General features: G+C 46.2%; 1 protein-coding gene across 2 annotated transcripts in view; it reads left to right on the forward strand.

Moving 5' to 3' along the window:
* The window catches only part of syt3 (synaptotagmin III), a 107266-nt gene that overhangs the window by 28576 nt on the left and 66178 nt on the right, over positions 1 to 12512 (forward strand). For both annotated transcript variants that reach the window (XM_043679639.2, XM_087978267.1), the window contains exon 2: positions 1076 to 2144. In XM_043679639.2, coding sequence (XP_043535574.1) covers positions 1991 to 2144 — 154 coding nt within the window. In that variant the 5' untranslated portion in view covers positions 1076 to 1990. The remainder of the gene's footprint in view (positions 1 to 1075; positions 2145 to 12512) is intronic.

The raw sequence follows: 12512 nt of genomic DNA on the forward strand, positions 1-12512 counted from the left end.
GGTTGAAGTGTTCCGAGGCGGGAGATGAGGCGCTATTCCTCCAGGCGTGGGTGGTGAGGGAGCGACGGTAGAGGAGGCCCAGGACCTGCATGTCCTCAGCAGAGTGGGAGGGGCAGTTGAAATGTTGGGCCACATTTCAACTCCCCATTGTACTTCCGCCTTGGAACACTTCAACCCAGGGTATCAATGTGGATTTCACCAGTTGAAACTTTATTGCTGGAACAGCACAGCAGGTCAGGCAGCATCCAGGGAACAGGAGATTCGACGTTTCGGGCACAGGCCCTTCTTCAGGAAGTTTCCTCATTTCACCATTTCACCAGTTTCCTCATTTCCCCTCCCCCCGACCTTACCTCAGTTCCAACCTTCCTACTTAGCACTGTCTCCATGACCAGTCCTACCTGCCAATCTCCCTTCCCACCCATGCACTCCACCCTCCCCTCTGAACTATCACCTCCATCCCCACACCCATTCACCTATTGTACTCTTTACTACCTTCTCCCCAGCCTCCCCCCCCCCCCCCCCCATTTATCTCTCCACCCTGGAGGCTTCCTGCCTCTATTCTTGATGAAGGGCTTTTGCCCGAAACATTGATTTTCCTGCTCCTCGGATGCTGCCTGACCTGCTATGCTTTTCCAGCACCACTCTGATCTAAACTATCAGAATTGAGAGGCATCTGCAGTCCTCACTTTTGCCCTCAAATCTGATAATCAATGTCATTTAACGATGCAGTCACCGTGAATGCGAGAGAATAATTCTTGCAGTTGATTTCCTCATTTTCATTCATAATGGAGCCTTATATATTTCCTTCATCCACATTCCCAGTGGGGTCCCTTTAAAGGAACTCTGAGGATTATGGTTAGGAATTGTTTGCTAATCGCTTTCAGCATATGCCCTCCAACTTTTGGCCCTTGATGGTAATTCTACTTTTGGACGTTCCACATGAAAGCTGTGTGTAGGTGGCCCAAGATATATTTGGGAGCTGAGTGTTATGTGATAATGAAGGAACCAATGAGCAATGTATCTCTTATTTTTCTTGTTTCCACAGTTCATTACAAAGCTTCATTTTCTCTTGCAGGGATGAGAAGCAGAGAGGCCACCTTCACAATGACTTTCAAATCTGAGCGAGATTAGTCACTGCTTCGAAAATCTTGCGTCTTCTTCACGAATAATAATGGGAGTGGGACTTGAAGGCAATCTTGTGAGATCTCTCTGAGGAATCATAACCGTGTTCCAAAGCAAACAGAGCTCAGTAATTGCAGTGTGTTTCAGGAGGACTGGGAGTGGGAGCATCAGCAATTTGTTCTGTTCCTCGAATCTTGGAGATTTTGAACCGCATCTGGCAGCAGATATTCAAGAGTTCCTTGTAGCCCTCTGAGAAAGCGAAGATCATGAGAAGGGTCACGACTCCCCTGTGCCGAGGTGGCAAGGGCAGGAGGGTAACCAGAGGCTCCTGACTCCAGAACGTGGAGGCCACTCCATCCTCTCGGACACAGAAGCCCCACCACCACAAGCCACGATCCAAGAAGGGGGCAAAGGCTTGGCCACTCTCCTCAGCAGGGAAGAGGGAAGAACTCATCTGGTGTTTTTTAATTGGAGGCCTGCCCATCGTGTGGGCCCAAGGTTTGGTCAAGGCCATGTGCGTTAGGGGCTTATTCACAACCAGCCGCAAACGATTCGTTCTCCTTCCCCATTCAGAAAGGGACACTCATAGGAGTTGGGTCTCCTAAGCTAAGACGTGACGGCCAAAGATTGAGGATTGAAATTTCCACGGAGATAACCAGTCGCCAACCCCTTCACCTTCACTCGAAACCCCCTTTTCAGGAAGGTCCCCAAATCTGAGCAGATTGTCTTCTCCAGGATCTGGCAGAGTCTCCTCTCAGACTTGCTTTCCAACGAGAGCCTTTCCCACCCGGTCAACTTCCTCTTCCATCCCCCGTCGTGCAGCTGGTTGTCTTTTCCCTTCATCGCTCGAAGGCGATGCTGCGGCGAGATGTCTGGAGACGGAGAGGAAGAGCTGTGCCGAAACGCACTAACGTTGGTCCATGAACTGTGCTTCGGCATCCGGGAAAACCGCAACAACGAGAAGTGCATCGAGTTCTCCTACCTCATGCGCGATCGAGACCGCACACGCCACATCGAGACAGGTAATGGGATAACAGCGCTGTGGGAAGTCGGAGTCGGATCACTAAAACTTACTGTATTGTTCTTTGTTCTGAGATACGCTAACCATGAGATCAATAGATGTGGGAGTAGCAGGAGGCAACTTAGCCCTTTGAGTTTTCCCTCCCATTAACCTTACTGGGGCGTGCTCTTAGGAATATCTGATTGGTTCCATTCCACATAACCCTGTGAATCTTTCTTTTTTGCTTGTAAACGAGATGGTCAGTTTGCTCCATTGGCTGCATGGCTGGTGAGTGATGCCAACAGCACGAGTTCAAATTCTGCACCAGGTGAAGTCATGAAGATTGTGTCTTAACCTCACCCGAGACGTGATCACCCTCAGGTTAGACTCGCGACCAGTCACCTCTCTCTCTTATGAAAGAGCGGGACTATGGTGACTTTACCTTTTCAAACTTTACTTTTTAATGGGGTATGGAAGTCACTGTCAAGGCCAACATTGGTGGCCCATCCCTAATTGCCCTTGAACTAAGATGCTTGCTGGGGCCATTTCAGAGGGTCAACCTCATTGTTGTGTCTGTGAAATCACATGTAAGCCAGACCAGGTAAGTAAAGTAGATTTCCTTCCCCAAAGGATATTAGTGAATCAGATGGGACTTTACAATAATTGATGATAGTTTTATGGTCACCATCACTGAGACATGCTGTATACTGCAGGTTTATTTACTAACCAGGTCTAAATTATATGGGATGCCACAATAGGTTTTAATCATATGCTGGAGCATTGGAGAGGAGATATAATCCAGTGGCATAGCTATCTCCTCCTTAATCTGAACACAAAAATCTAAACTGAGGCACCAGTGCCATACTGAAGAGGTCCTGTTGTGTTGGATGTGATGTCTTTTGTGTTTGACATTAAATTGAAGCTTCATCTGCTTATTCTGGTGTCTGCAAAAGAGCCTATGCCACTATTTTGCAGAGGGGTTCTCCTCAGTCAACGTGAAATTGGTCGCTTCAATTTCTCTGCCCCCTTTACCCATTCCCTCTGAACTGACTGCATTTCATGCTCTCAAACCCAACCCTGACTTTGTAATTAAGCCTGCAGTTAAGGGCGGTGCTGTTGTCTGGTGTGCTGATCTCTACATTGCAGAGGCTGAGCGACAGTTCTCCAATATCTCCTCCTATCTCCGCGGGGAGTATGATCCTGCCATGGAACATCAGACCATTGTGTCCGCAATGCTCAGTAACCTTATTTCATCTGGTGCTTTCCCTTCCACAGCCTCCAGGCTCATAGTCTCCCAAACTTGCACAGCCTGCTCTCACACATGCACACGTGCACACACACACACGCACACACACACACACGCACACACACACACACATACACACTCTCTCTCTCACACACACACATTCTCTATCTCACACACCCACACAGCCACACACCCTCTCTCTCACACACCCACACACATACACATGATCCCTCACACACACACACACACATATAAACTCTCTCTCTCACACACCCACACACCCACACACATGCACACTCTCTCTCGCGCACACACACACACAAATCTCTGCCCCCCACCCCCACGGAAGGAGTAACTCAATCATGAAGCAGCAATGACTCAGCCCAGATCTAGCTTTATATCCCGCAAGAGATAATAATATTTCTTTACCTAGTGTAATATATTAACTGATCTTAAGCCAAATACGTATTAGAGTTTAATCCTTCGCCATTTAATATGAGTACGTCCTGTGACAAGAATTACTAGAGGAATTGTTGGCAGCATTTCTTCCCAAGATCTTGCATGTGAATAGCTCACAAAGTTTCCCCTTATAACAAGGTGCCAAATGTAAGCTCTTCGTCCAACAGTCCAGACTGTGGGATCTTTCTGTGCACCTGATCTCAAAAGTGGTGTGGCATTAAATAGTGGAGTGGTGGACGCAACTCGGGATGTGCTGTCTGGCCGTGGGGCTCCTGAGACTTGTGTGTTGAAAGGGCAGCAGGCCCAGGCTGGTCTGGGCTATGGTCCTTTTCAGCCTGGGAAGTGGGGTTACGAATGATCAACTGTGTCAAAGTGGGAACGTGCTCACCGTGTGTGTATTATTGGGTTCAGACTGTTTGGGTTTCACTGGCAGGGTAGGGTTAAAATCTGTCTCAGGCTTGCAAGGCTGCTGCAGGTGATCTGTAGTGATGAGGAGAGTCACACCTTACATAACACGTGGCATTCTGCCACCCATGTGCCACCTGGTCCCTTCACTGACATTCATCACAGGTGTGACCCTTGAAGGAAGTTGAGATTTCTTTTTCTCTTTGTCTCGTTGCGAGAAATCACCGTGAGACGATGGGGTGCAGAAGCCTGTGAAACCTCCTCATCGTCCTCACCCCCTTTGCAGAATGAAGAAAACACACAGATGCCATCAATCGTCCAGCTGTTTTGAAAGCATTGGTTAGGCGACTTTTGGAATCCTGCATTCACTTCCGGTCTACTTGCTGTAGGAAAGATGTTGAGAAACTTTAAAAGGTTCAGAAAAGATTTACAAGGATGTTGCCAGCGTTGGAGGGTTTGAACTAAAGGGAGAGGCTGAATAGGCTGGGGCTGTTTTCCCTGCAGCGTCGAAGGCTGAGGGGTGATCTTATAGAGGCTTATAAAATCATGAGGGGCATGGATAGGGTAAATAGACAAGGTCGTTTTCCCAGCATAGGGGGTTCTAAAACTAGAGGGTATAGGTTTAAGATGAGAGGGGAAAGATTTAAAAGGGACTTAAGGGGCAACATTTTCAAGCAAAGGGTGATGCATGTATGGAATGACAGCCAGAGGAAGTGGTCGAGGCTGGTACAATTACAACATTTAAGAGGCATCTGGATAGGAACATGAATATGAAGGGTTTAGAGGGATATGGGCCATGTGCTGGCAAATGGGACAAGATTAGGTTAGGATGCCTTGTCAGCATGGATGTGTTGGATCAAAGAGTCTGTTTCCATGCTGTACATCTCCATGACCGTATAGTTGGGTGAGGCAGGCAGGCACAGAGTGCCCTGGTTCCTGATTGATGACAACAGACTGCCAGACCACAGCTGCTGTCAGCACTTTGTGACAAATGGGAGGGGAAGTCGCTCCGTGCTCCCACTCCTGCACAAGTGCATCCACAGAGTCATGGCAAGTGACAGAGCATCAGATTGCCAGCTTCTTGGTATCACAGCATCATTGAGCTGCTGATCTAGTTTAGGTGTCAATCAGGGGAGATGAATAATAGTCAGGAGAGTAGGGGAGATCTTCTCAACTCTTAACTCAGAGGGTAGGCAGGGCTTATACGTTTAACATTTCATCCAAAACTTAGCACCTCTGGCAATGTAACACTCCTCAGTACAGCAGTGGCAAGATTCTGAGCTACAAGTTGGACTTGAACCAATTACCTATCTGCTACCAATTGGCCAACACGATTTGATGCCACAGTCGCAAAAATATTTCACAATTCATACTATGCCCAATTTATGGCATTCAAGAAGTGACTGCCACATGATTATGCAAGTGTCGAAAATATTACTTAGCTAAGCAGAAGTAGCCTTAGATAAAAGTCATTAAATTAATGGCGCATGTTATGAGGTTTTATACAAAAAGAAGCAATTGCTTCAGAGGATGTGGGCGTTGTTGGCAAGACTGGTATTTGTTGCCCATTCCCAATTGCCCGTGAACTGAGAGACTTGCTGAGCCATTTCAGACAACAGCTAAGATGATCCATAGTGTTGTGGCTCTGGACTCGGCAGGAATCTGTGCTGTACAAATTAAACAACAACGGGATGGGCAATAACGCAGCCAGCGACGCCCACATCCCACAAAATGAATAAATTTTAAAAAAAATTGTCAGTTTAACAACCACTGGATGACACTCATTCAGCCAGCACTGCAACATCTTGTAGAGTCATAGAGTTCTACAGCACAGCAAAAGGCTCTTCAGCCCATCAGACCAGCATCAGTCGAAAACAAGAACCTTGCTATTCCAATCCCTTTTCATGCCTTGTGTTCTTGCATCACAAGTGCACATCTAAATGTTCTGATGGTTTCCCCTCTCCCACCCTTACAAGCAGTAAGTTCCAGACTCCCACCACTCTCTGGGTGGAAAAGTTTTTCCTCACAATTGCTGTAAACCTCCTGCTGCTTACCTCAAATCTATGCCCCTTGGTCATTGATTCCTCCACCAAGGGGAAACGTTCCTTCCTGTCCACCCCATTTACTCCCCCCCCATAATTTTATACATTTCAAACGTGTCCCCCTTCAGTCTCTCCTATTCTAATAGCAATAACCCGAGTCCTATCCAAATCTCTCCAGTACAGGCAACATCCTGATAAATCTTTTCTATACCTTCTCCAGTGCTAACATATCCCTTCTATAATATGGATTCCAGAACTAAACACAATACTCTATCTATGGCCCAATCAATGTTTTATACAGTTCCAGCACAACCTCTCTGCTCTTATACTCTGTGCTTCAGCTAATAAAAACAGGTGTATCGATATTCCCTCCTAACTAATTTAGCCATCTGTCCTGCTACCTTCAGTGACTGGTGTACAAACATGCTCAGCTCCCTCTGCTTTTAGGTGCTTCCACGTAATTGTAGCTCCGGACGCATCAGTAAACTTACTGAAAAGTCTTGCTGTTCTTCATTTGCCTTGTTTATTCTGCCCAAGTGCATCACCTTGTGAACCTCCCTAAAATATTAAAAGCATTGTATAAACCCACATTGTTTCTGTTGTTTTCCCCAGAACCCTCCTCACGAGCCCACCAAGAATTGAGGCCCGTTACAATAGCAACTGCCACTACCCCAAGTTAGAGGAGATGACTCGATGATGGTTGGGAATTGGCCTGAGGCCCTCTGTCTGCAGCAAGTAGTTCAGATTACAGCCAAATTAAATCAACGATTTACGCTTTGCTCATTAATACAGTGACTTAAATTAAACTCACATTCTGCAACGATTCGTAATCCTGACTGAGGGAGTCGCGGTACTCTGCTGGGCATGCAGGCCATATTTGTCCAGTTGTAATGCGTGTTTGTTAGCACATCTAAATACTCAGCTAATCTTTCATTAAGCAATTTTCTGTAGCAATCAATCAAGTGCGATGTGGCCTTTTAATTCTTATTCAGTCATTTGTCAGACACTTAATTAAAGAGAGAAGTGCGTTATATAAAGCCACATTTTAAAAAGACAGCGATCTGTATGTCGCTATAGTGCCTTCAGCCAGTGTCATCTTTAATCATCTGAACATGCAAATAGCAATAGGCAGGAACAGATATTAGAATCATAGAATTATATTGTCCATCTCATTACTTGTAAAGCTTGTGCATCACCTTCTTCCCCTGCCATCTTGAAAGACTACAGCAATAGATGTTTGGGAACAACACATTAGGGAAAGGACATAGCCTGCTGGTATTATGGTAGTGCAGCGTCCCTGGTAATACTTTGGGGACCTGGTTTCAAACCCTACCATGGCAGAATTTGAATTCAATAAAAAAATCGGGAATTAAATGATGAGCATGAAGCCATTGTTGTTCACTAAAAGTCCTTTAAGGAAGGGAAACTGCTGTCCTTACTGGTCTGCAGGTGACTCCAGACCCACAACAACATGTTTGACTCTTAAATTGCCCTCACAAAAGAACCTGTCAGCCATTCTACTTGTACCAACTTCTAAAAAGAAATGGACCAGTAACTGACTAAGGCAACAACAGTGGCAAAGGCTTTGATGTTAGTGCTGAGATTGCTAGCCAGGCAAAAGCCAAACAGAATCATCGTACCTTAAAAATGTTTAGTCAACACCTGGCCCACTGACAGGACAGACCCAGCAGAAGTGGTGGCACTGTGGTAAATGGTCAGGAAGGAGATGCGTTATGAGTCCCCAACATTGACTTATGAAGTCTCATGGCAATAGGTCAAACATAAGGAAGGAAACTTCCTGCTGATTACCATGTACTGTTTTCCGTAGGTTGGTGAATCAGTACACTTCCACATTGAATGCCTTTTGGAGGAAGCATTGAGGGTGGTCAAGGCACATAATGTACTTTCAGTTGGGAATTTCAATGTTCTGCACCATGAGTGACTAGGCAGCACAACATTAAAAGACACAAAAGAACCAATGAAAGGGCAAATGTACTTGACCTCATCCTGATCAATCTGCTTGCTGCAGATGCATCTGCCCATGACACTATCGGTCAGAGTGACCACTGCACAGTCCTTGTGGAGATAAAGTCCTGTATTCGCGTTGGGGATACTCTCCATTGTGTTGTAGGCAATATCATCATGCTAATTGGGCCAGACTTTGATCAGATCTAGCAACTCAATACTGTTCCTTCATCAGGTGAAGGAGCAGCACTCTGAAAGCTCGTGATTTCAAACAAACCTGTTGGCTAAAGCCTGGTGTTGTGTGACTTCTGACTTTGCCCTCCCTAGTCCAACACCAGCACCTCCTCACCATGACTCAAGACTGGCCATTCATGAGAAATTGTGGGTCACCTACAGCAGCAGAATGATACTTCAGTACAATCTAAAACTCATGGCTCAACAAATCCCCAACTCTACCATTACCATCAAGATAGGGAATCAACTCTGGTTCAATGGAGAGTGCGGGAGGGCACACTAGGAGCAGCATCGGGTATACTTAAAAATGAGGTGCCAACCTGGTGAAGCTACCAAACATGACTACTTGCATGCCAAACAGAAGTAGCAGCAAGTGATAGGCTGAGCTAACCAATGGATCAGATCTAAGTTCTGCAGTCCTGACATATTTAGTCATGAATCGTGGCAAACAATTAAACAACTCACTGGGGGAGGACGCTTCACAAACATTGTGGAGGAGCCCAACACATCAATACAGAAGATACAGGCTGTACATTCACACCAACTTTCAACGAGAAATGACAAGTAGATGATTCATCTTGGCCTTCTCCAGAAGTCCCCAACACCAGAAAGGCCACTACGTGTTATCAAGAAACAGTTGGAAGTACTGGATACCACAAAGGCTATGGGTCCTAACAATATTTTGGTAGTAGTGCTGAAGATTTGTGCTTCTGAACTAGCCACACCCCGAACCAATTTGTTCCAGTGCAGCTCCAGTACATCCAACAGTGTTGAATATTGTCCAGGTATATCCTGTACATAAAAAGCAGAACAAATTCAATTACTCCCTGTAGGTCTACTCTGTGTCATCAATAAAGTGATTGAAAGTGTCATCAGCAGTGCTACCAAGCAGTACCTGTTCAGCAATAACCTGCTTAGTGACGCCCAGTTTGGGTTCCACCAGGGCCACTGAGATCCTGAGCTTGTTGCAGCTTTGGTTGAAACGTGGAAAAAAGAACTGAATTTCAGAGGTGAGGTGAGATTGACAGGCTACAGTTGTCCGAGTGTAGCAAGAAGGAACCCGAGCGAAACTGCAGTGAATGGGAATCAGTGATGAAAAACTGCACTGTTTGGAGTCGTACCTGATACAAAGGAAGTTGGTTGTGGTTGTTGGAGATCACTGATCTCAGCTCAAGGGCCTTTCTGTACAAGCTTCATGGTGTAGTGTCCTCAGCTCAACCATCTTCAACTATTTCATCAATGACTTCCCCTCCATTGTAAGGTCACAAGTGGGGATGTTTGCTGATGATTGCACAGTATTCAGCACTATTTGCAACTCCTTTGATAGACCCCTCCTCTAATTTTTCTAACCATGTTAATTTTAATGGCTCAGTAGTGGCTCAGTAGTGACCAATGCTGCCTCACAGTGCCAGAGATCTGGGTTCAATTCCTTGGTGATTGTCTATGTGGAGTTTGCACACTCTCCTTCTCTCTGTGTGGGTTTCTTCCGAGTGCTCCGGTTTCCTCCCGCAGTCCAAAGATGTGCAGGTTAGTTGGATTGGCCGTGGGAAATTGCCCATAATGTCCAGTGATATGAAGGCTAGGTGGGCTAACAATGGTAAATGTGAGTTGACAGGAATAGGGTGCGGGTGTGTGTATAGGTGGAATGCTATTTTGTGGGTCAATGCAGACCCAATGGGCCCAAAAGCCTCTTTTTGCACTGTAGACATTTGATATGTGAATTCTATTTAATATAATTCCATGCCAATAATTATTGCCCACTCTATCAATGGAAGCAGATGCTTCAGATGCTGTTTATCTGGACCCTCATAGTTTTATGCATTTTAATTTGTCAAGATTTTGCCCCGAAGAATAAACAAGAGAATAGCCGTGGCATATTTTGTTCATTTTCTGGTCCATTCCTCTGAGCAATGCCTTGATTTATCAGAGTCGACTTGCTGGTTTAAACTTAAGTGAGGCTTGGCAGTTAACTATCAATTGCCATCTAGCAGGTATTTTCTCCATGGCATTGTCTTTATAAAGCAAGCATAATGCTCTTTTCATACAGTATAAATATATTGCTCCCCTTCACGTTGGTATTCTTGTGAATGTCCTGATGAGTGTCAGAGAAAAGCTGTGACAAAATGTGCTTTTTCACATCAATAAATCTCTTTTATTTCAAAGACAATAACTCCAGTTTATCTCATCTTCCCCCATACTTAAAATTTACCAGTCTTGGCAACATCCCTGTATATCTCCTCTGTCCCTCCCTAGTGTGTTCACATCCTTGTTGTAATGTTATCAGAATTGTATGCAGTACTTCATTATACCATCACATCCTTCCCCCTTACTCCAGTACTTCCTAACCTGAGGTATATGGCAGTATGCTTCTGTCAGGTAGGAAGTGCGAATCCATGACAAAAGGTATGATCACCCGTATTTTGATTAGATTAGATTCCCTACAGTGTGGAAACAGGCCCTTCAGTCTACACCAACCCTCTGAAGAGTAACCCACCCAGACCCATTTCCCTCTGACTAATGCACCTAATACTACGGGCATTTCGGCATGGCCAATTCACCTGACCTGCACATCTCTGGACTGTGAGAGGAAACCGGAGCACCCGGAGGAAACCCACGCAGACACGGGGAGAATGTGCAAACTCCACACAGACAGTCACCCATGGCTGGACTTGAACGTGAGACCCTAGTGCTGTGAGGCAGCAGTGCGAACCACTGAGCCAACATACTGCCCCATCTACAAGTAGAATGGGGAGAGGGAGGAAATTAGAAATTGGCGACCAATTTCACTGCGGAATGCAGATTACAAAATCCTGTCTAAGGTCATCACCCACCTGGTCAGGTCTGCTCTGGGATCGGTGATTCACCCTGTGCTGTACTGGGCAGGATGATGTCTGAGAGCCTCACGCTCCTCAGGGATACAATCATCTATGTGCAGGTGGGGGCAGGGGGGTAGATGCCTGCGTCACCAGCCTGACCAAGAGAAGGCCTTTGACAGGATATCACATGTGGGATGTGCTCTCCAAAATGTGCGTTGGGGAGAGAATCTGCAATTTGATCTGACTGCTTTCCACCAACATCATTAGTGCAGTCTCAGTCAAGGGGTGGGAATCAGAAAGCTTTCCGGTCAGATCTGGAGTCAGGCTGGGCTGCCCACTCTCTCCTGCCTTGTTTGTGTGGTGTATAGAGCCTTTCGCTGAGTCCATCAGGAAGGATGCGAATCTGAGTGGAGCGACTATTCCTGCAGGTCAAAGCTTCCCTGCACGTGGATGATGTCACTATTTTCTCTCGGATCTGGTGTCAGTGCGCAGACTCATGAGCAAGTGCAACCCGTTGAACTGGTCTCAGGAGGCAAAAATGAAGCTGTGTTCTTTGGGAACTGGGCCGACTGACCCTTTATCTCCTTCACCATCAGGACAGATTACCTGAAGGTACTGGGGATATAGTTTGCGAGACCCAGGGTGTGTGCAAAAACATGGGGGGAGAACATCAGCAAGGTGAGGCAGAAACTGGACTTTTGGGAGCACTACACCCTCTCCATTGCGGGTAAAAATCTGGTCATCAGGTGTGAGGCAGTTTCTCTGTTGTTCTAAATGATGCAGGTCTTGCCCATTCCTCAAATCTGCCCCATTGCAGTCACCCAAGACACTTTGCACTTCATCTGGAGGGCTAAGATGGACCGTGTCTGCAGAGACACCATGTACAAAACTCAGAATAAAGGGGGCTACATTAAGGTGTGCAGAGACCCTCAGTACGCGAACACCAAGTGTCACTTCATTCTGAGGTTCCACTTGTCCCTGGTGTTGCGAAGGATGGGTCTGGCCTTACTGCTGTGGAATGGTCCAAGCAGTTGGAGAGTTCCGCATCACCCGTCCTTCCTGGAGAAATTTACAAAGAAAAGCACCTTTGACCAGAAGTCCATCAGGAAGTGGTCAGCACGTAGTGTCCTCGAGACCCTGTGGGAAAAGGTGAGGGTGGATGCTGTCAGGTTGTTCCCTGAGCAGACTGTCAAAGTCATTTGGTAGAATGCGTCCTCACCAGA

The sequence above is a fragment of the Chiloscyllium plagiosum genome, unplaced genomic scaffold (genome assembly GCF_037043375.1).
Source record: "Chiloscyllium plagiosum isolate Xiang-an unplaced genomic scaffold, Cpla_swu_hap1 HiC_scaffold_33, whole genome shotgun sequence".
NCBI classification, from domain to species: domain Eukaryota; kingdom Metazoa; phylum Chordata; class Chondrichthyes; order Orectolobiformes; family Hemiscylliidae; genus Chiloscyllium; species Chiloscyllium plagiosum.